Genomic DNA, 23835 nt, shown 5'->3' on the forward strand with positions numbered 1-23835 from the left:
TGCTCTGTCTCTCTGTCTCAAAAATAAATAAATGTTAAAAAAAAATTTTTTAAAGAAATGTTAATGAATATAATCATTAAAATTAATTTATAAAGTTCTCTAATAAATAGCCAGAACAAAATTACTAGGAATTCTTATTCTTCTCCCTGGTTCAAATGTCTTAGGGCCCATGCTCTCATTTTTCGTCTACTTTCTACTAGAGAAAATTTAGATAAACAGTTGATGAGGGTGGAAAAAAATTAAGATTTTAGTCAGAACATTGGCCTAGCATGTAATTCATAATCTATAAATCATATAAAAAGGTCAAGCAGATAATATGCAAAATATGCAAACACGTACTTTCTGGGGCAAAGAATGCTGTTGTCCCCCTGTTTTACATTCTTTCATTCTTTCTTTTAATAATAGGTATCCCTATCACCATCCAAAGTTGAGCTAGGTACATAGCCATGTAACTACAGACACATCCAAGCTCTCTTGCAGCTATATATGGGCCTATGCCTAAAGTTCTCATCTGCAGAATGTGAGCAGAAACATCATATACGCCTTGTTTAAAAAGGAAATGTGCAGGGCTCCTGGGTGGCTCAGTCAGTTAAGCCTCCAACTCTTGACTTCGGCTCAGGTCATGATCTCACCGTTCATGGGATCAAGCCCTGCATTGGGCTCTGCACTGACAGCATGGAGCCTGCTTGGGATTCTCTCCCCCCCTGTTTGCCCCTCTCCACTGTGCGTGCGCTCTCTCAAAATAAATAGATAAACTTACACCATAAGCATTTTTCTTTTTAAAAAGGAAATTTGCTTGCCTTCTACTTCTCTTCCTCCATTCCATAGGATTTAATGAAGTCTTAGAGGTCAGCCAGCTTCAATCATGAAGACAAACACAGTGTAATAAAAAAAGTCAGAGCAGGGCACCTGGGTGGCTTAGTCGGTTGAGCGTCTGACTTCAGCTCAGATCGTGATCTCACAGCTCGTGAGTTCAAGCCCACATCAGCCTCTGTGCTGACAGCTCAGAGCTTGGAGCTTGCTTCAGATTCTGTGTCTCCTCTCTCTCTGCCCCTCCCCTTCTTGCTCTCTGTCTCACTCTCTCTCTCAAAAATAATAAACATTAAAAAAAAAAAAAAAAAAAAAGATGTCCAAGCAACAAAAGGGAAGGAACCTAGGTCTCTGGCTGATCTCATAGAGGAAAGCATGACTATGTACTCTGGACTAGTATGTGAAAAGATGTAAATTTCTATCTTCTGCGGACCACATATTTTAGCATATCTTTATTATAGCAGCTTACCCTATGTTAATAAACCCCCAACATCATTCACTTCAAAGTCACACGATTATATATTAGATGAAGCTACTATAACTCCTGCATTTGCAATATAGTCTTTCTGTTGTGTGGGTATAAGGGCACTCTATAAAATTCTAGTAGAGAAGCCCTGGCTTTAAATGTATGATGGGGCATTTGGTCTCTTTCAAGTTCAGCAGACAATGACAAAATATAAAATTATGCCAAAAAAAAAATCTTTGTGCCCTTAATAATCCAGAGAGACAGAGAGTGCTCACTATGTGCCAGTTGATCTGTTCATCACAGAAGGAAGTGGAAAGACAAGAGTTTCATATACTTACAAGGGGATTGACTAGAAGAGTAAAAGAGCTATCAGTTTTGGAAGACACTCAATAGAGTACTTAATGGGTTGCAACTACAAGGTCCCAATGTCTTCTTCTAAAAAACCTTACTTCTTAGCTGCCAATGTCTTTAGGCGTGATGACTCAGTTTCTGTTTCTCTGAACATCAGTCCCAGAGTCTGCATAATTTCAATGCATGCCCTAGAAAACAAAGAGGAAAAAAAGCACGGAAATGGCATGATTGCATTACAAGTCCAGAATTTCACAAAATCAGTAATCCTTGATAGAATTGCCCTCAGGTAATTTATATAGAAAAAAAGTACGAGAAGGAAATTCTGTATATCAGATTGTCAATGTTGGTTGACCACTCTGTGATTGCTATATAGTAAACACTCAGAAATATTTGTTGAATGAATCAATAGCTGAATGTCAGGATTAAGTTATTTTCATATTGTTTTTTTATCCTTAAAATTTTTTTCTGATAATCACACACTACTTTAAAATTATTTTTAATAATTTTTAATTATTTTTAATAATTTTAACTTTTTCAGGTAGGTAATATTTGGCTCAAAATTTCAAAGGTAAAAAAGAGAAGACAGTGAAAGGTGTCTTTCCTCCAGACACCCATTTTTTTTTTTCCTTTGGGACAACCAATATTCTAGTTTCTTGTATAGCCTTTCTTTAAAAAGTAGAACATAATGGGGGCACCTGCCTGGGTGGCTCAGTTGGTTAATCATCCGACTTTTGATTTTGGCTCAGGTCATGATCCCATGGTTCATGGGTTCGAACCCTGAGTCAGGCTCCACACTGAGAGTGAGGAGCCTGCCTGGGAATCTCCCTCTCCCTCTCTCTCTGCCCCTCCCCTACTTGTGCTCTCTCTCTCCCAAAATAAATAAATAAACTTAAAAAAAAGTAGAACAAAATGAATGCTATTTTAAAAAATTTATGTGAAGCAAAACTTGCAGCGCCATTTATCATTAATATGGTACGTATATTGTCCAGTGCCTTCCATTCATCTTTAACACCCTAGGGGGAAAAGAATCTATGATTATCCAGTTAATACTTACAGCAGCTCATCAGCCCTTTGGCTTCTATTTTGAAGTGTGCTCTTATCCCTAGACTCTGGCAAGTACTCATGAAGTTTGTTCACTAGGAAATAGAAAAGGTCACTGGTCTGTGAAAGCAAGCAGGAAAGAAGATGGTAAATAAGGTATCAGATGGTAAAACTCTATCTTTACATAATAAAAATATGAAGAAATTATTCTCTGGGGACGAAGTGAATTAAAATATCTCTCATTAATATTAGCATAATCCGAACTGAAAACACTTTTACTTACCACCGGGAAACAGACCACTGTTCTGGTGAACAGAGCCAGAGCTAAAGCCTAGGGGTGATGCTGAGAGATGCTTAATAGGCTTGGCTCTCCTGTTAATATTGAAGGCCCTCTAGAAGTAGGTGTTTAATCTCAGGCAAGTCATTTACTTACCTGGGAATAATATATTAAATGGAGGCTACTCTAATTCCTGTCTTTCCAAAGTAATTTGGCCTTTGTGAGGATACAATGAAATAAGGGCTAGAAAAACACTTTTAAAAATGTTTGCTAACCTGGGGCGCCTGGGTGGCTCAGTCGGTTAAGCATCCGACTTCGGCTCAGATCATGATCTCACGGTTCATAGGTTCGAGCCCCGCATCAGGCTCTGTGCTGACAGCTCAGAGCCTGGAGCCTGCTTTGGATTCTGTGTCTCCCTTGCTCTCTGCCCTTCCCCTCCTTATGCTCTGTCTCTCAAAAATAAATAAATGTAAAATAAATAAATATATATATTTACTAACCTAAAAGCAAACTCACAGCATTGGTGTAGCCTAATGAAGATGGTGGAGAATGATACTAATAATTCTGTTAATACAGTATATTTCCATCTCTGCCAAAATAAACACAGACTTAAGAGTGCAGGAACCAAATTTTTTGTGCTTCTATGCCATCTCTTGAGATAAATCGAGCATGAAGTAAGCACTGGCCCATGAAATCAGGCAAGTTGGTACTAATTAGAAATATAATGTAATTGCTTCTCTTTTCTGTCCCTCTCTTGTTCATTTTCTACCCCAGGACTTTTATTTACTAGTGACAAATTAGACTCTTTGTTTAGACAGGTATTATGGGTGCCTGTATATAGGTGATCTGGAATGAGAAGAGGCTGAGGATGGCAGGTGGAGAGAGGGACCAGAGGAGAAGGAGCAGGATGCATAGCAGACCCTCTCAGAAGGGCTGCTGTTTACTCACTGCCCTGGTAAATTAGCACGGTTGGTGGCTCTGCACACGAACTCTGGTGCCTAGTTCTTTCAGTTCATATCCCAGCTCTGCCATGGGTCAGCTTTGTCATATTTGGCAAATTACATACACACTGTATGACTCAGGTTATGTCTAAGATGGAGTTAATGTCACCTGATGGGGCTGAAATAAGATAGTATGTGTAGGGGCTTCTGGGTGGCTCAGTCGGTTAAGCATCTGACTTCGGCTCAGGTCATGATCTCACACTCCGTGAGTTCAAGCCCCACATTGGCCTCTGTGCTGACAGCTCAGAGCCTGGGGCCTGCTTCGGATTCTGTGTCTGCCTCTCTCTCTGCCCCTCTCCAGCTCGTGCTCTGTCTCTCTCTCCCTCAAAAATAAATAAAAACATCTTTTAAAAGAGAAAGAAATAGAATTACCATATGATTCAGCAATCCCACTAATGGGTATACTCCCAAAAGAACTGAAAGAGTCTCAAAGAGGTATTTACACACCCATATTCATAATGGTAATGTTCACAGTAGCTTAAACATGGAAGCAACCCAAGTATCCATCAATGGAGAATGGATAAGCAAAATGTGTTATATACATAAATGGAATATTACTCAGCCTTAAAAAGAAGCAAATTCTGACATATGCTACAACATTGATGATCCTAGAAGACATGATAAGTAAAATAAGCCAGTCACAAAAAGACAAATACTGGATGGTTCCACTTACATGAAATATTCAGAGAAGTTAAATTCATAGAAGTAGAAAGAAGAATGGTATTGCCAGAGGCTGTGTGAAGTGGGGGAATGAGGAGTTATTGTTTGATGAGTATAGTTTCAGTTTTGCAAGATGAAAAGAGTTCTGGAGAGGCTCCAACAGTATACAGAACCTACCTAAAATCACTGGACCATACATTTAAAAATGGCTAAGATAGGGACACCTGAGTGGCTCAGTCCATTAAGCATCTGACTTCAGCTCAGGTCATGATCTCACGGTTCGTGGGTTCGAGCCCCGCATCGGGCTCTTTGCTGATAGCTGAGTCTAAAGCCTGCTTCAGATTCTGTGTCTCCTCTCTGCCCCTCCCCTGCTTGTGCTCTCTCCCTCTCTCTCTCTCAAAAATGAACATTAAATTTTTTTTCTTTTAATGGTTAAGATGGCAAATTCTATGTTTATCTGTATGTTACCACAATAAAAAATAATGTTGAGAAAAAAAAAAACTTCATGGAGAAAAAATAAAGGGTTAGGAAGGAACATGAACAGAGAATTCTTTCATTCACTCATTCATTGATTAAACACATAACTACGGATTATCAGTTATGTAGCAGGAACTGTACTAGGTAATGAGATAATATCTTGAGGAAAGCAGACAAACAAACATGGTGTCCATAATCCTAAAACTTACAATTTAGTCGACCTATGAAAAAATGTTCTCATAATTTAAAATTTACTTGTAAGAAAATTGTTTAAAAAAAAAAGATTACCTTAAAGAAAATTATACCCCATACAGTTGATTTCAAAAGGGGACATTGTGTGTGTGTGTGTGTGTGTGTGTGTGTGTGTGTGTGTGTATTTATAGTACATAATATATTTATATAAAATTATATATATTTGTAAAATTTTATTTATATGAAACTATTATATGTATGATTTTTTTATCATCTTACTCAGGAACCAAAAGTTCGAGATGCCTCTAATCTCCCCACGCCAGTGTGGGTTCCTGAGGAAGTTTCACACAACCTTATGTTCACCAGGGAGCCCAGCACAAAGTTGCAAAACCACTGCTTAAGCTTAAAGCCATAATAACTTTAAAGAAAAAAGCTCCTAAAAGAAGATAAAAATGTTGACTTTTATTAGTTATATATGTTAACTTTGTATAAATGAATGTAAGATTGTGGTTGTGGATTAGAGAGAACATAAGGCTACCAGGTCTTGGAAGCATGGTGGGGAGGAGAACGAGATACCCCACTAAGTGTGGGGAGACCACAAATAGGGAGACTGCCCATATAACTTATTTCCCTCTCTCTTCATTTTGGCCTCTCATTTTTGACAACTGAGTTAGAAGACCTATTTTAATCCATCTAAGGACATTACATTAAAGAAGGGCTGCAGTATTTTCTTTTTTTTTTAATGTGTATCTGTTTATTTTTGAGAGAGAGATAGAGACAGACAGAGAGGGAGACAGAGAATCCCAAGCAGGCTCTGCGCTGTCAGCACAGAGCCCAGTGCAGGGTCCAAACTCACCAACTGTGAGATCATGACCCGAGCCGAGATCAAGAGTTGAGCACTTAACTAAGCCACCCGGGCGCCCCTGCAGTATTTTCAGTTAAGCAACAGAACATGAATGCTTTATTCCTAGATTTTTGATCAGGTTAATTTTTCACAAGACAATAAACTTTCAGTTCAATACGAATTGATTATGGGACCTGGTATACACATGGCACACGTTAGACCTTAGGGTGAATACGAAGATGATGAGTAAGACACATGCCTGTCCTGAAGAAGCTTATAGCATACAAGGGTAAATTTAAAAATTTGCCAAAAACTGTAGTAAAAAGGAGACTTTCTGAGCTAATTCTTGAGGGTAGGAACTGTGTCTTACTCATGCTCACATTTCTAATGCCTATTCCCATTCCTGGCCTAGAGCAGGCATGTAATAAATATTTGTTGAATTGTTAGAAGGTGCTGAGATACCATAGAACTGCATTGTCCAACACAGTAGCCACTGGTCACATGGCACTACTTAAATTTAAATCGATTAAAATGGTGGGGCGCCTGGGTGGCTCAGTCGGTTAAGTATCCAACTCTTGATTTCAGTTCAGGTCATGATCTTACAGTTCGTGAGTTCAAACCCTGCGTCAGGCTTTGCACTAACAATATGGAGCCTGCTTCGGATTTCCCCCCCCCCCTTTGCCCCTCCCCCACTCACAATCCCCCCCTTCTTGAAAATAAATAAACATTCTTTTAAATTTCACTTCCCTAGTCACTGGCCACATTCATTGTGGCTAGTGGCTACTTTATTGAACAGCATAGATTAAAGAACATCAAAGAAAGTTCTATGGTACAGGACTGCCAAAACAGATGAGAAAGAGGAGGGTTCCAAAGTTCCCCATAGAGGATGACAGGAAAGGCAGAAGAACGGCATTTGAGCTGAGCCTTGAAGAATGGATGGGTAGGATTTTAACAGGAGAAAATGGAAGAAAGAGTAGCCTAGAGATAACAGCAGGGGAAACGAGGAGGGGCTGGAAGGACAAGGTGTTCAAGTCACCCCACGAGGCTGGAGCTTTTAGAGGAAAGAGATGAAAGCAAGGAAGTGTGGGGTTGAGTGGGTTAGGCCCAGCCTCATTCTCTTTCTTTGTATCTTTCTTTGGCTCCACAGCCAAGGCCATCTGCATCAGGCACATTGGAAGATTGGACATGCTTAAGAAGCCTCGAGGCCAACGCTCTGATATTCAACATCAACACCCTTCTTGCTAGTGTAACCTGTAAGTGGTACCTCAGTTCTCCTACCTAGACATCTGCTTTAAATCCAGTCCCCTGATTGTGTCTGGTTTATCTAAGTGGACATCTGTGAGCCCAGTGTGAAGTCCTTGGCTAGTCCTCTCCCAGCTGCTAGGTTTACTCTGGACAATCTTTATATCCTTGCCACCTCCCCTACCTCATTCCATGAAGACTCTATTGCCAGACCCTAAACAAGCAGATCTTCCTGGTGTCAAATGTTTTTGCAGACATTTGGGTATAACCTACGCATGTGCTGGAATGCCCTGATCTCTTTTGCACACTCTCTGTGTAGAGGTCACTCTCTCCGCCGGTGCTCTGTGCCTTCCCTGGGAGCATCTACAGCTGGGTTTGTTTGCCCAGTGCCTGCCCTATATAGATGTTGGCCCTTCCTGAAAACCCACCTTGCATGAGGCATGCCTGTCCAAATTTGGAGTCTGTGACAGAAGTCCTTAGTGGAGAGCCTTAAATGCTAAAGCCAACGTGTTTGTACTTCGAAGGGAGAGCCACAAGAAGTTTTTGAGTGCGCAAGGACACAAAATCAGAGTTACAGATTAAACTAATACCACGTGTGGGATGGACTGGAGAGTTATACGTGGGTGTGATATAATATCAGTTTCCTTAGCCTTTTCACATTAACTCCATTTCCATGTTCATAGTCACCTTGTGTGGTCATTTCGATGCCTGTCCCTATATTCTCTACAATCCTCTTTAGTTTTGGAGTCAAGACCCGGATGTTATATTCCTAACAGGGTGTATCCAGTTCAAGCATTTACGTAGCACAGTATCATTGTTGCCTGTCTCAGTGTTGGGGAACATTTGACATAATATTCTATGCAGCTGATACACCCTCTAATTAGGGTAATTAACCATTTCAGTTTGCTTGGGACTATCCTAGCTTTTGCACTCAAAGTCCCATATCCTGGGAACTTCTTCAGTCCTAGGCAAGCTGTGACAGTTGGTCACCCAAGTGTGGGCAAACCTGGGTGGTTGGTCGTCCTACATGTGAAGCCCTTCGAATCTAAGACCAGGACTGTCTTGTATGGCTGGGGAGCTGTGCACTTTACAGCTGCTCAATAAAATGTTGGCAACTCTGAAACCACTGGCCAGAATTAGGATACAACATATAGCCATCAAGAGGAGCTCAACCCGAGGCAGGGCTCACCCCCTCTTTAGCACCATATCAGTACTCGCCAGGGCTTCTGAATACCTGCCCATGAAACTGAAGTGAAAGTGCGTAAGTCTTACAGAGTAAGTCTGTAACTTGCTGAGTGAGAGCTAGGTTGATTTGACTCCCCAAGTGTCACCTTTTTAAAAAAGTCCTACGTTCACAAGTAATTTGTTTTAATTGTACTTATATTGTAGGGTTACCTGAAGGTAAAACTTCTTAAAATCTACTTTCTCATCTCACTCTCTGTACCCATACATCTTGCATTCCAGAAGCTCCCCCTCCAACACACACATATACATGTGGTTGCCAAACCAACCCACATAAGGTACTTTTTGCTACCATTCTCCTTCCCCGTCTCTCCTCCGACACACACATATACATTATCGATTACGTCACAAGATTTCAAATACTGAGTCATGATTGCATTAAATTTCCATCAACATTTTAAAATACAGCCTCCGAATACAAGACAACATTTATTTGTATTTTACTACATGCTCAAATATCCTGCATTCGATAAATAGCTGGAACAAGTTTCAAAGATTAAAAATAAAACAAAACACCTACTTTCCAGAAAAGCCTTTTCAGAATGAAGTTTTTCTGGGCTGCTACTTTAAGTTCTGTAATTAGACAAACTATCTTCCTCAACGTATTGTCTTTAAGGAAAAGTTCAGATTTAAGTTGACCGAAGTGCTTAATTTTCTCCTCAGATCTACAGAAACATAAGAAAAAAATTTCCATGTAAAAAATGGTAAACGGCAGTTGAAGAATATCAACAATTATTGACAGGTTTGTAAAACTTTGTTTCTAATGGAATTTTAATATAGTTTTGTGCTTCTAGTTTTATTACTCATTAGTAATGGACCTTGCTTTCCCCAGATTGAGCTATTCATAACTCTCCAGGCATACTTTTGCCCGTGCCCCTTTACTCAAGCTGTATCCACGTCAGCAATGCTCTCAGTGTCCCTAGGAAACTTCTGTCTCTCTTTCATAGTCTAGCTTGCAGTTTGCTACATACCATCTACCTTACTGCCTGAGCCAAATGGAGTATTATTTGCTTAATATTTTTTCTTTAAATCAACTCCCTTTGTGTGTGTGTCTGTGTGTGTGTGTGTGTGTGTGTGTGTGTGTGTGTGGAGAGAGAGAGAGAGAGAGAGAGAGAGAGAGATTATTCACAAAGAAAACTTTGTATCACTACTTTACAAGGAGAACCAGTGTCATGTGCCATAAATAGCAGGTAACTGTAAAAACATCAGGGAAGCAACACAGATTCTACATTGATGCGCCACATTCCCAGCCTGAGGCCTGCTCTCTCTCTGACAAAAAGGCAGATGAACATGTCTCAGAGAGCTCCCGCTTTGGTCACCAAGCCCAGAGGTTCTCCCTAATAAGACTGGACTAGTTGGAAAAGCAACCACTGTTCCACTGTGGAATTCAAAGTTGTTTCCTGCCATGTCAGAGTACCACATGCATTCATCTCTTGTCACTGACCTGCGTACATTCGATACTTCAGGAAAAGCTGGCTTTGCTGAAGAGAGTAACGCCTCCCCCTTAAAGCCTTCCCTAATTCCAGCATGAATGAGGACCCTCTCCTATAGCACTTTTCCCACACGTCTTATATATTATATATGGTATATATATATAACATATATACCATATATATATAACACACATATATATATTATACATAACACACATATACATATTATATATGTTACATATTATACATATGTATTATTTATAATATATAATGTGTATTGTATATGTTATATGTTATATATGTGTGTTATATACATATGTGTTATATGTATTATATATTAATATATATTAATATAATCATATTTAATTGTATAATATAATTATATTTATTTAATTATATAATATAATTATATTTAATTATATAATATAATTAATATATATTATATATATTATATATCTTTTGCCCCATTGTCGTGATCGTGTACTTGTCCTGGGCACTTTTCATGGACTATCTCATGCAGTCCCACGAAGGGGGTACGGCTGGGAATTACTGTTACATTTATGGGATGTTAGAAAGGTTAAGTAGCCTGTCCAAGTTCATACAACTAGTGATTCAGAAGAGCAGGGTGCAAAGTAGTAGTAGAAGAGATGTTTCATATTCTGTGTAGGTCAGTGGAAACTTCCTAAAATTTCTGACTTGAAGTCAAAATATTTTTTAAAAATCTTTTTTAACATTTTTAGTCACTTGTTGAGAGACAGAGAGAAACAGAGCGCAAGCAGGGGAGGGGCAGATAGAGGGGGAGACACAGAATCCGAAGCAGGCTTCAGGCTCTGAGCTGTCAGCACAGAGCCCGACGTGGGGCTCCAACCCATGAACTGCGAGATCATGACCTGAGCTGAATTTGGATGCTTAACTGACCCAGCCACCCAGGAACCCCAAAGTAAAAATATTTTTACCACCTACTCCAACCTTAATACCAGCCATTTATCCCAATACTACTGCACGGAATCTTGGCTCTTGCCTACTACCTCCCCTTCTATTTAAAGACACTATGATTTTCTCTTCTATCCAATCACTGAGCCTCTCTTAGTAACAAAAACAGGAAGACTTCCTGAAAAACAGTCTCTTTTCCAGTGGAGAGTCTGCAAGAGAAATGATCAAGAATTCAGGGATAGAAGTCAGAGGCAGAAGAACATGATTATAAATATGGGGTTCAGATTATAGATCTGCCTCTCTTCACCTGAGTAATTACCATGGGCAAGTTACCTACTCTCTGTGTGCCTCAGTTTCCCATCTGTAAAATAGGGATGATGATAATACCTACCTCATCATTTTGATACTTCGGTTACTACATGTGCTTAGCACATGGTAAATATTTAATAAATAGTTTGTAAATAAAATACGAACGAGCTTTGAGATCCCACTTCCCTATGCATCCACTTCTAACTACAATCCCATTTCATTTAAAAAATACTATAAAATCCCTCTGTTCTCTGAGAACTCCAAAAACAGCAGAAATGTAGTTTTCACAAACAAGTGAGCTTAGAAAACCACAAGCTCAGAAAGCATACCAGCAGAATTACTTTCCAATTGACTTTCCTATTTTTCCCATTAGTCAACAATTTGCTGAGATTCACATAGGGACAGTTTTTTTTTTTTCCTTTGGCACCTATGATAATAGACTGAAATACCAAACTTACAAAAAATTTTTTTTTCATAAGAAAAAGCACACTAATCTCTTCATACTAAAAATCAATTCATATGTAAATTGAGGTCTCATATACATCATAAATACAAGTTAGATTCAGGAGTCTATATTTCTGTAGAGACATTGATATAATCACAGTTTCTCTGCCCAGAATATTTGTTTTTACATAGATGATGATAAAATTTACTTGGCTAATTTAAATAATAAAAAGTCTAGCGCCAGAAGACTCCATTATTCAATTTAGGAATAAGGGGAAATGTTACATTAATTTTAACAGATATTCTATATTTTCATCAGCTAGAAAATATAAACTCACTCAAATAATGTAGCAAGAAGGATTCTTGATCTAATGATAAGCTCTATTTTTCCCATATGTTTTCATTTTTGGAGGGGATATTCTACATAAATAATACATTTTTATAATGATTTACAGCTGGAAAAGGCTTTTCATACATTATCTCAGAAGCACTGTGTATATGTTCACAATGGTCCCTATACACCCATGATGTTACAGGACTCACATTTGTGACAGAGTTCTAATTTGAAACCCAAAGAATGTTTACTCCTTTTAAACTGAAGGTGCCTTGCAGGCAGAGACCTGTCTTATATATCTTGTACATAGACCACATTCTTCATAGTGCATTTTAAATCACTGCATTTTAAATGTGTTGCCTTCGGGAATTAACTTTGTAAGAAATATGCTTTTCATGAGTCAAGAGAGTGGTAGAACTCAACTCTCTTTCTGGCCTTCAAGGATAAATTTCAAGCCACACATATACAGAGAGATAAAGCCTATTTTATTATCCAGTTAGTTTTAAAACCACTTTAAATAAAGCACTAAAATTAAAACTGATACTTTTTTGCAGTAAACATATGAAAACAGATAGAAATTCTAAGCTGTCTGTATTACCATCTTTTAAAAACTAAATCACAAACATCCTTACTTTACCCCTACATACCTCAGAACATACTTCAAAATAAACATTTTCTTACAAAATCATCATTGTCACATCTGTCAAAATTATCAATAATTCTTTGCTATGGGCTAATACCCAGTCCACATTCAGATGACCTCCATTGTCTTAAAAATGTCTTTTTAGGGGCGCCTGGGTGGCTCAGTCAGTTAAGCGTCGGACTCTTGATTTTGGCTCAGGTCATGGTCTCACAGTCATGGTTTCAAGCCCCATGGTGGGCTCCGTGCTGGCAGTGCAGAGCCTGCTTGGGATTCTGTCTCTCTCTCTCTCTCTCTCTCTCTCTCTCTGTCCCTCCCTTGTTCTCTATCTCTCAAAATAAATAAACTAAAAAACTTATTTAAAAAATGTCTTTTATTTTTGGTTTGTTGAAATCAAGATAAATAAGATACTTGTTATATTTGCTTATTATGTTTCTTAAGCCTTCTTAAAACTTTTATTATAGAAATTTTTAAACATACACAAAAATCGATAAAATTGTATAAGAAACCCCATCTATCACCTAGATTCAATAATTTTTAACATTTTGCCAGTCTGTTTTATCTATTCCCTTAAACACGTATACACACACCTTACCTGTTTTAACACTGAAATAAAATATATATAACATAAAATTTACCATCGTAACCATTTTTAGGTATACAAATTAAGTGCATTCACAGTGTTGTGTAACCATCACTACTACCCATTTCCAGAACTTCTTCATTTTCCCAAACAGAAACTCTGTACTAATGAACAGTAGGTCCCCATCCCTCTCCCCTCAGCTCCTAGTAACCTCTCTTTTATTTTCTGTTTCTATGAATTTGCCTATTCTCAATGCCTCCTATAAGTAAGTGGAATCATACAATATTTGTCCTTTTATGTGTGGATTCTTTCTCTTAGCATAATTTCTTCAAGGTTCATCCATCTTGCCACATGTGTCAGGACCGCATTCCTTTTGAAAGCTAATATACCCACACTTTAAATCAGATTCATGTTTAATTGTTTTAACAATTTATTCATTCATTCCATAAAGGCAGCCTACTGTGTGCCAATGACCAAGGTACAGTCTTGGCCCTTAAGGGGCATAGTACATAATAGGGCAGCACATAATCAAATAAGCAATCATAAGATAGGCTGTTGAGTCCTAAAAGATGGTAAGCACAGAATGTTCTAGAGGGGCCCCTCCTAATATAGTTCTGAGAAATGATTTTTAGAGAAAGGGATAGCAAGCTAAGTCTTGATGAGTTGAAGTTATTCATGAAGGAGAAGAAGAATAGAGAGTAGGCTTCCAGGATAGAGGAAAAAACAAACAAACAAAAAAACCACGGAGCTTTCTGAGGACTGTGAGATCATTTGGATCAGGAGGTTAGGGCAGGAGTTGAGGGGACACAACAGTTGAAGATGGAAAGACGAAAAGACACATCAGAAAGATCTTTATAAGCTGCTGTAAAGTTTAGACCTTTTTCTAAAGGCAATGGAGAGCCATTCAAAGACTTTAAGGGAGGGAGTTACATGATCAGATTTGTGCTTCCGAAAGATTTCTTTGTTGTTATGGAGAATGGTTTAGAGAGTGAAGGCAGAAGCCAGTTAGGAAAATACTGTAGGAGCTCAGAACAAAGGTAATTGGGCTGAGTATGTGACAGTCAAAGAAGTAGATGTTATCCAGATATATTAGAGAAAAGCAATAAATCATGTGGTGAATGGCTGGGTGTGTGGGGGGGTGGTGTAGGGGAAAGAGAAGATAAGGATGACTTCCGGGACTCTGGCTTAGGTGATCTGGGGATAACAACATCAGGCCCTGTGTTAGGGAACACAAGAGGAAGGTCCGGTCCCAGAAGGAAGATGCTGAGTTCTGTTTCAAATATACTGACTTTAAAGTTCTTGTAAGACCTACAAGAGGTGATGGCCAGTGGGCAATTATGTTTGCAGACCTAAAATTCAGGGCAGAGAGTTGAAGTAGAGGTATAAATGTGTTGGTCATCAACACCTGGAGTTACGAGAGGCAGAGATGAGGGAAGAGTCCCCCACGCAACTCTAGCATATCATCACTCCTTACCTATATGGCTTTTGACTTCCGATAGGACTGAGCTCACCAGCACGTAGGGGATCTTGTAAAAGAGTAGCTTTCTAAAAGAGGAAAAAAGTGGGAATAGTTAGAATCTTTGTTTACTGAAAATCAATTTCTCCTACTTTTAGTCAATATTGTATATCTATTCCTTAATCCATGCTATAGTACGTGATTTGTTTATGTAAATAATACCAGAGTATTTGTTTCCTTATATAGTTTTTAATAATTTTAAACATGATACTTGCTCATTATAAAATGAAATTATCTATCAAAATCAAACAGTACAAAAATGCATAAACAAAAGATAAAAGTTCCATGTCTCTCCCTAATCCTCCCATCCCACTAGTCAAAGTACCTTACTATATACTTGATACTAATATAACACTGTATGCTAATTATACTGAAATTAAAAACAACAGTGACAACAAAGTACCTTACTATATTATTATCAGTTTGGTTTATATCCTTTCAGGTATATAAAAACATACTAATTATAACATACGTCTATAGGGGCGCCTGGGTGGCTCGGTTCATTAAGCGTCTGACTCTTGATCTCAGCTCAGGTCATGATCTCAAGGTTCGTGGGATCGAGCCCGGAGGCAGGCTCTGAGGCAGACAGCGCAGAGCCTGCTTGGAATTCTCTCTCCCTCCCTCTCTCTCTGCCCCTCCTGCACTAGTGTGCATTCAAACACACATGCACCCTCTTTCTCTCCCAAAGTAAATAAACTTAACAAAAGACATACATCTTATACATATTAGATGATATCTTTTTACAATATATATTTAGTACTGGCTAAATTACATCACATATGTTAATCTGGAACTTTTTTTTCACTTAATATATGGTAGACAGTTTTCCATTTCTGTATATATAGGTTTACTTCAATCTTTTTAATGATTACCTAGTATTTCATAGCATAGATTATACAATAGTTTTCTTAACTATTCCCCTATTAATAGGGTTATTTTTTTCCCTCAAATCTTTAGTGTTGCCATTTTCCATTCATTCTGGGTCTTGAAAATAAGTTGGTATGTAGTGTTCAGCAAGTCCTCTAAATAATCTTTTATTTTATGTTAAGGCTTAACAGGTCCGAAAGAATTTCTGAAACGTTGCTGATTTACAACTCCAAACAAACTTACCCCTTTCTTATTCCTTAATATCAGAGCAGGATGGTGAGTGGGTGGGGGAAGTATGTGCTTTTTCTCACTACTTTTGTTTTTTATTTATTTTTAAAAAATGTTTATTTATTTTTATTTTTGAGAGAGAGAGCATGAGCAAAGGAGCTGAACCATGACCTGAGCTGAAATCAAAGAGTCAGACGCTTAACCAATGAGCCACCCAGGCGCCCCACTACTTTTGTTTTTTTAAAGAAATCTCTATACTCAGTGTGGGGTTCAAACTCAGGACCCTGAGAACAAGAGTCAAATGTTCTACCAACTGAGCCAGCCAGACACCCCTGTTCTTAACTACTTTTGTCATTGTTTTAAGTTAAGGGGAAAAAAAAGCTGTCTTTTTTTCCTCTCTAAATGTTAATGGTTACTTTAAATCTAGAATTTTAATTTGGGGATATTCCTTAGTTATTTAGCTTTCTAGCACCTATCTTCACAACATGTAAATGGCAAAGAATTGCCATGTATTGTTTCTGTAGAATTTGAGATGCTAAAGAACTCAGATGTAATTATTTTTGGTGAAAGTTACAGATAAAATGGATCACTGAAGGAGACTTGGCTCTTTGGAAACCCTTAAAATCAGAATGAGTGCTAATTTCTCACTGGATAGTTTAGGTTTATTTTCCCCGAAAATACAGAGAGAGTTAACATGTCCATTCCTTTTTCCCAGTAGCATTTCCCTACCTCAATGTGAATAATCATTCTAGATCTCAAAGCACAAGAGATCAGTTAGCCAAGATACGTCTGACTGATTTAGGAGATTATTGTTTTTTAATTTCCTAAAACTTATAGAATTGTCACCAAGAATAACATGATGAAAGAAACAGTGTCACAAAAGTCATAACTTTCTAAATATTTATATTGAATTAATGTCTTATTTTTACTAGAATGAATGCTAACCTGATTCATCATATGTATGAAATATTTGCTTGCCCATTTTCCATCTTTCAAGAGATAGAACATTATTTTTTTAATGTTAAGTGTATTTATTTGAGAGAGAGAGTGCACGCAAGCAGGGGAGGGGCAGAGAGAGAGGAAGAGAGAAAATCCCAAGCAGGCTTCACACTGTCAATGCAAAGCCCGACAGTGGGCTCGAATCCACAAACTGCAAGATCATGACCTGAGCCAAAGTCAAAAGTCAAACGCCCAACCAACTGAGCCACCCAGGCACCCTAAGGGATGGAACATTTTTAATAATAGCATCTATTAGGGGCACCTGGGTGGCTTAGTCGGTTAAGCATTCAACTTCAGCTTAGGTCATAATCTCACCGTTTGTCAGTTTGAGCCCTGCATAGGACTTTGTTTTTTTGTTTTTAGTTTTATTTTGTATTTTGTTTTTAATTTATATCCAAGTTAGTTAGCACATAGTGCAACAGTGATTTCAGGAGTAGATTCCTTAGTGCCCCTTACCCATTTAGCCCATCCCCCCTCCCAAAACCCCTCCAGTAACCCTCAGTTTGTTCTCCATATTTATGAGTCTCTTCTGTTTTGTCCCCCTCCCTGTTTTTATATTATTTTTGCTTCCCTTCCCTTGTGTTCATCTGTTTTATATATTAAAGTCCTCCTATGAGTGAAGTCATATGACATTTTCTTTCTCTGACTAATTTCACTTAGCATAATACCCTCTAGTCCATCCACGTAGTTGCACATGGTGAGATTTCATTCTTTTTGATTGCCGAGTAATCATCTTCTTTATCCATTCATAAATTCATCCATCATGGATCCATTCATCCATCAATGGACATTTGGGCTCTTTCCATACTTTGGCTATTATTGACAGTGCTGCTATAATCATTGGGGTGCATGTGTCCCTTCGAAACAGCACACCTGTATCCTGTGGATAAATGCCTAGTAGTGCAATTGCTGGGTCATAGGGTAGTTCTATTTTTAGTTTTTTGAGGAACCTCCATGCTGTTTTCCAGAGTGGCTGCACCAGCTTGCATTCCCACCTGCATAGGACTTTGTGCTGACAGCTCAGAGCCTGGAGCCTGCTTCGGATTCTGTGTCTCCCTGTCTCTCTGCCCCTCAAAAATAAATAAATATCAAAAAAAATTTTTTTTTTAATGATAGCATCTACCAACTCAAAGGTAACCCCCTTCCACTGACATTTATTTCAATGGTCATAGAAAAAAAATTAAATCTTGGCTCCACAGTAATTGTGCAAACTTGCATACATCATTTAATTTCTCAGTGCCTTAATTTCATCATCTATGGAATGAGAATAACAGTTCTACCTCCTAGGGTTGTATGCAGATTAAATGAATTAATATATGAAAGCATCAAAGCAGATCCTACCTGTTAATACATGTCCATTATTGTTTCTGCTTTTACTATCAGAAGGGCTATGAGTTTGCCTGTCTGACTTGCCCCAATCATGTCTCTGCTGCAGAATTAAAAAGGAGTACTAAAACCCGGAGTTAGTCAATTCAGGGAAACATAAATGGTCATTTTGAAACATTTAGATAGATCAAAATTTGGTTTTTCTGTTAGAACATATGTGGCCTCCTATTAATAGATCAGAGTTTCCCCCTCTATTTAAGATTTGTTTAAATTCTTAATTTGGAGAAAGCTGTTTAAAAATTTAGGAGCGCCTGGCTGACTCAGTTGCTGGAGCATGTGACTCTTGATCTCAGGGTTGTAAGTTGAAGCCCCACATTGGGTATAGAAATTGTTTAAAAATAAAATATTAAAAAAATAATAAAAGTAAGAATTTAAGGAGAAATTTTGAGCATTTAACATGTAATTTAAAAATTGACCATTCTGAACCATGCTATGAGAAAAAACTTGAGCTGTTCTGCAGTCTTCCAGTTTTTAGCCATTTATCAAACCCCTTGCTTCCTTAGCTTCTTCTGAATGAAAAGAGCCTGTCATATTTTTTAATATTATTGTGTTATAAGGTCAATAGTAAAAATTATATATCACTGAAGATAACTGAAAAGGATCATGTTATTCCTGTAATAAATTACTTATTTTTAAACTGACCCTTGTGTAATACAAAGATTACACATGAGAGTTCTGACTCTGTCCCTAAACCTACTATATAATCTTGAGTAAGTCACCTAAAATATTCATTTTCCTCATTTCTAAAATAAGGTAAAATTCTAAGTACCTTATTTTGGAGGAAATCACTCCAAAATTATCTGCTCCTATGACAATGACCCTGATTAACCTCTTTTCAATAGCTCAGCTAAGAAATACAGAGACATATTGACAGTGTTGAACTTTATCTGAGCTCTGTGCTCTCTAAAAGCAGCAATGGTTGAGAAAACATCCCAGCTAACTGAAAAAGACCACCCTGCTCACAAATATTCCAAGATAAGACCTTGTCCATCCTTCTCCATGATTGCCAGGAGACTCCCTTGTTTACCTGCCTCTGTAAAACCCCTGGTCCATCCCTGTTTCTTTAAGACACTCATTAATAAGCATTTTCCATCTTGCAATAGCCTGAACAGAATCATGTCCTTAATTGTCCAGTGTGTTTGTCTTTCATAATGTTATTAAATTCCAAAGCTAAATTTTGGAAAGCAGGAAAGGCATGTTGGCTTTAAAAATTACTCCAGCCAAAGTTACCTTATGAGGACACTTACTATAATATAATTGGTCCACGAACTTTTTAAGTGCAGAAATATCGATGAGGTTGTAGAAATAATGTACAAATGAAGTTCCAATGCCTTTTTCTCTAGGTTTGGGTTGCTCTGTAAAGGGGAAGCCAGGGAGGAATTTCCTGAGTAAAACTCATTTCCGTTCCCATTGCCCTTTAAAGGGACTTCACTTAGAGAACCGTTGTGATCTGACAGTGCCTTGGGTTCTTTCGTGTTGGTTGTGCAAGATGGCAAGGTGACAACCTTTCCCGTAGCTGATGTGGATTGACAGCTCCTCCTGGAGGGGGTGGGTAAGGGTCGAAAGGCACTTTGGCCATGAAGAGATGGCTCCTTGAGGTCTGAAGGAAGACAGAAGGTTGAGTCTGTGGATGGTGTGCTGACCTCTTGGTGGTACCTGTCAGGTAGAATGTAGCGGTAAACATAATATTCAGAACTTAACAGTAAGGGACAAAGGGAATCTGGTGGCCCAATTGCAGCAGTTTAAGACTTTGAAAGTAAGTAAATATTTTCACATAAAAGGAATACTTTTTTTTTTTTTTTTAATTTTAGAAAGAGAGAGAGAGGAAGGGAGAGGGGCAGAGGGAGAGAGAGAATTTTAGGCAGGCTCCATGCTCAGCATGGAGCTCAACACAAGGCTTCATCCCATGACCCTGGGATCATGATCTGAGTTGAAATCAAGATTACGCTCAGCCAAATGAGCCACCTAGGTGCCCCAAAAGGAATGCTTATTAAGAGAAGGGAGTGATTTAACCTCACTTGCTTACCCATTGGCCTAGTGGAGGTAGGGTATACTTCATTATACTTTTCTGCTTTCAGAAATAAAAAACTGTACCCAATGTCATTTAAAGAAGCACTTTCTATATCTAAAGTATTGTGCCTGTCCTTCGCCAGACCCCAACATTTCCAATGTAAGAACTTTTCATTCTGCTTTTGAAACCTGACTCTTCTTTCATTGGGCAATTCTGGTGGATCCTATGAAGAAAAAATTATTCACATGGAGATATTAAGTGAGATTTCTTTTTTTTTTTTTTTGAAGTGAGATTTCTTAAGTTTTTTTTTTTTTTTTCTGATTCACGTCTTGCTAATACTCTGATTTTTCCAGTGTCATTCCAATAGTGTCAGCACATTTTTCAGAATCAATCCTGAGTTCCACCCTCACCGTGCCCATTCTCCACCTTACCATGACCATCCCTCTACTCTGCTGCATGAGGAAGCAAGTGGTAGAGGCTAAGAAGTTGTAGGATATGATGAGATCTAAGTTCTGATCGTGGCTCTGCCCCTCAGGGATAATGTGACTTGGGTTGACCTAAGCTTCAATGTCCCAATTTTAAAATAGGAACCTATAATAGCACCAATCTCAAAAATTTTTTGTGAGGATCAAATAAGAAAATACACGCAATGTGTTTGTAACACTGGAAACACTCAGTAGGTGCTTAGCTATTAATATTACCCTATATGGCCTTGAATTACTGGTTTATCATTTTATGCTAAAATATATTGTCTCCCTTATTAGATTGGAACCTTCATGAAAGTGGAAAGCCACTTTGTTTTTATTAGTCCTTAAATTAACTTTAAATAGGTATAAAATTCATTTATTATCTGTACAAGATTATGAACTGTGTTGAGTTCCAGCCCACAGCTCAGTGTTGCAGGTACATGTGCACACACCCATATAAAGTGGTCATTCCAATTTATTCATCCAAGTTCCATCCCACTTAAACAGCCACCCCTTGCCAAACCCTTAGGCTTAAAAATAAAACCCTTAAAAAAATAGGGGTGCCTGGGTGGCTCAGTCAGTTGAGCATCTGACTCTTAATTTCAGCTCAGGCCATGATCCCAGGGTCATGGGATCCAGCTCCGTGTTGGGTCCGTGCTGAGCATGGAGCCTGCTTGAGATTTTCTTTCTCTCTCTCTCTCTCTCTCTCTCTCTCTCTCTCTCTCTCTCTGCCCTTCTCCCCTACTCACATGCTCTAAAAAAAAAAAAAAGAAAAAAGATAAATAAAACCAACAAGCAAATTCATATATAGAATGAACAAAGCAATTCTGCCCCTGAGTATCTATCCCAGGGAAGTTTTCAGACAAGTCCATAAAGGAGGAGGGAAAAGGAAGAGGAAGAGAGTGATGGGGGAGAAGAATGAATATTGATTCCACCCCAATGCTCAATAAATGGATCTTTATGTTTTTATAAATGTGTAATTGAGCAATGAATCTTTGTTAATAATGATAAGCTGTGAGCAAATTATGTGCACAAGAATATATCTATTTAATGTTTTCAGAGCCAATTTTGAGAATGATGAAGACATAAAGACTTATAAAAACCCTTATTTCTGGAGGCCTTGATCAAATCCTTTCTCTTGAGTTTCTAAACGTTCTGGATTCATATACTTACCCATATAGTATATTTACATAGACAAGGGACTGGTCCTCCAATAGAATTATAACAACCTACTGTGCAAGAAATTCTTAGAAAACTACTAAGATGGTACCTTGTGCCAAATTATTGTACAACAGCATTTTTATTTTTTAAATACAGTAGCATTGGGGTGCCTTGGTGGCTCAGTCAGTTAAGTGTCCAACTCTTGATTTCAGCTCAGGTCATGATTCCAGGATCATGGGCTCTGCACTGAGCATGGAGCCTGCTTAAGGTTCTCTCTTCCTCTGCCCCTCTGCCCCTCTGCCCTTCTCCCCCACCCCACCCCAAACTACATACATACATACATATAGTAGTGTTATTAGTGACAGTTGGAAAGAAGAAAGCTATTCTGTCCCAAAGCTTGATCAAGCATTCTGAGAATGCTGAATAAATTATTGCTCAGTGGCTGACATACTGGTAATTAGCAATAACAAAAGAGCTAAGTCTTAATAAGGGCTAAGCGTCACACACAGTTTAAGCACTTTACAAGTACATGATTTAGACCTCACATATCATCCCTGATAGCAGGGTACTATCAGGAGCTCCATCCTACTCATGAGGAGTGAAGTCTGGGAAGGTTAAATCACCGAAGGCACAGTCCAGATTTGAGGTCCAGTGTAGCTGCAGAACTTGCACGTTTATGTGCTAGACAGAGAGAAATTGCACAACTCCCTTTCTCTATTTTCTATCAAGAAGTGTTGCTTCTTAGAGAAAAATATAAGGTTCATGTTCTTGGGTTTTATCCCCTGTTCTGTTTTGCTAGTGGCATAGCACATTCTCATTTCATTGGATTGTCAGGTCTACTTCTTTTTTTACATTTATTTATTTTTGAGAGACAAACAGAACACAAGTGGGGGAGGGGCAGAGAGAGAAGGAGACACAGAATCCGAAGCAGGCTTCAGGTTCTGTGCCCGATGTGGGGCTCAAACTCAAAAACCATGAGCTCATGACCTGAGTCGAAGTTGGACACTTATCCGACTGAGCCACCCAGGTGCCCCTCTACTTCTGTTTATTAAACAGATCAGTTTCTCCAAAAGCTCATCCTTTCGCTTGCCATGGACTGTGGTTAGAAACTCTCCTTTTAAATTTCCAATAGCCAAATATCAGTAGAAGCTATAGATAGATGTAAATTCAGATCAGAATCCACCCTAGGGGGTATGGGCAAAGCAGACCTAATCTGAGGGCTAAGCATTGGCACAATTTCTTTTTCCTCATGGATTATTCAAGGTGAACTCAATTAAATTTATATAAATCTTCCTCTGAGCTGGCACTGTAAAAGTGTTCTATTGATCTCAGCCTTCCTCTCTGTTTCTTTACACTCGCAAGCAATATGCAGTCTTTTTTTCCCCCCTGCAGCTTTAGGGAACTCTTAAGTAGGTCACAGTACTCTGTTTCTACTTGAAATATCTCCTTGGGTTTTCTCCTGTAAAATGCATATGAGAACACGGAACTATCCACTAATGAAGAGCTACACTAAAGACAGAGAAACCTAAATACTGAATCTCATTATCAGAGATCACTAATCTGTTTTCCATCCCTTAGGTGTTAAAACACCTGTTGTTTACTATTGCCCTAAAAAGCAATCATACTTATGTAAGTCTGATGTCCCAAGGTAACTGCATCCTTCTTATGACCTGCAGCTTCTCATAATTAGGCCTAAAACTTTACACCTCAGAGGTGTTTCAAAGCTCTGCACATGATAACATTCTTTAGTCCTCTAATTACTGTTTTTTATCCCAGCCTGCTCTTTGTTTATGCTTTTGACTCCTGTGCTTAATCATGGAGATGATAGTGCTAGAAAACTATGGGATGGATAGCAGACCTAGCTCCCTCCTCAGCCCCTGTATTTGGAAACTACTCCTTCCCTCCACACATGGAGCACACA

At 38.5% G+C, this 23835-nt stretch overlaps 1 protein-coding gene and 1 long non-coding RNA gene across 8 annotated transcripts in view; one reads left to right on the plus strand and one right to left on the minus strand.

Moving 5' to 3' along the window:
- LOC125169598 (uncharacterized) overlaps positions 1-23835 on the plus strand; it is a 120917-nt gene that overhangs the window by 47357 nt on the left and 49725 nt on the right. For all 5 annotated transcript variants that reach the window (XR_007153732.1, XR_007153733.1, XR_007153736.1 and 2 more), the window contains 2 exons: positions 7267-7372; positions 9267-9345. This is a non-coding gene — a long non-coding RNA (uncharacterized LOC125169598). The remainder of the gene's footprint in view (positions 1-7266; positions 7373-9266; positions 9346-23835) is intronic.
- The window catches only part of CB4H12orf56 (chromosome B4 C12orf56 homolog), a 113114-nt gene that overhangs the window by 43828 nt on the left and 45451 nt on the right, over positions 1-23835 (minus strand). For all 3 annotated transcript variants that reach the window (XM_047865070.1, XM_047865068.1, XM_047865069.1), the window contains exons 4-8: positions 19523-19931; positions 14754-14824; positions 9124-9268; positions 2682-2788; positions 1726-1815 (exon numbers count right to left, since the gene is read on the minus strand). In XM_047865070.1, the coding sequence (XP_047721026.1) occupies positions 1726-1815; positions 2682-2788; positions 9124-9268; positions 14754-14824; positions 19523-19931 (822 nt within the window). The remainder of the gene's footprint in view (positions 1-1725; positions 1816-2681; positions 2789-9123; positions 9269-14753; positions 14825-19522; positions 19932-23835) is intronic.

Source organism: Prionailurus viverrinus, chromosome B4, assembly GCF_022837055.1.
Source record: "Prionailurus viverrinus isolate Anna chromosome B4, UM_Priviv_1.0, whole genome shotgun sequence".
Lineage (NCBI taxonomy): Eukaryota > Metazoa > Chordata > Mammalia > Carnivora > Felidae > Prionailurus > Prionailurus viverrinus.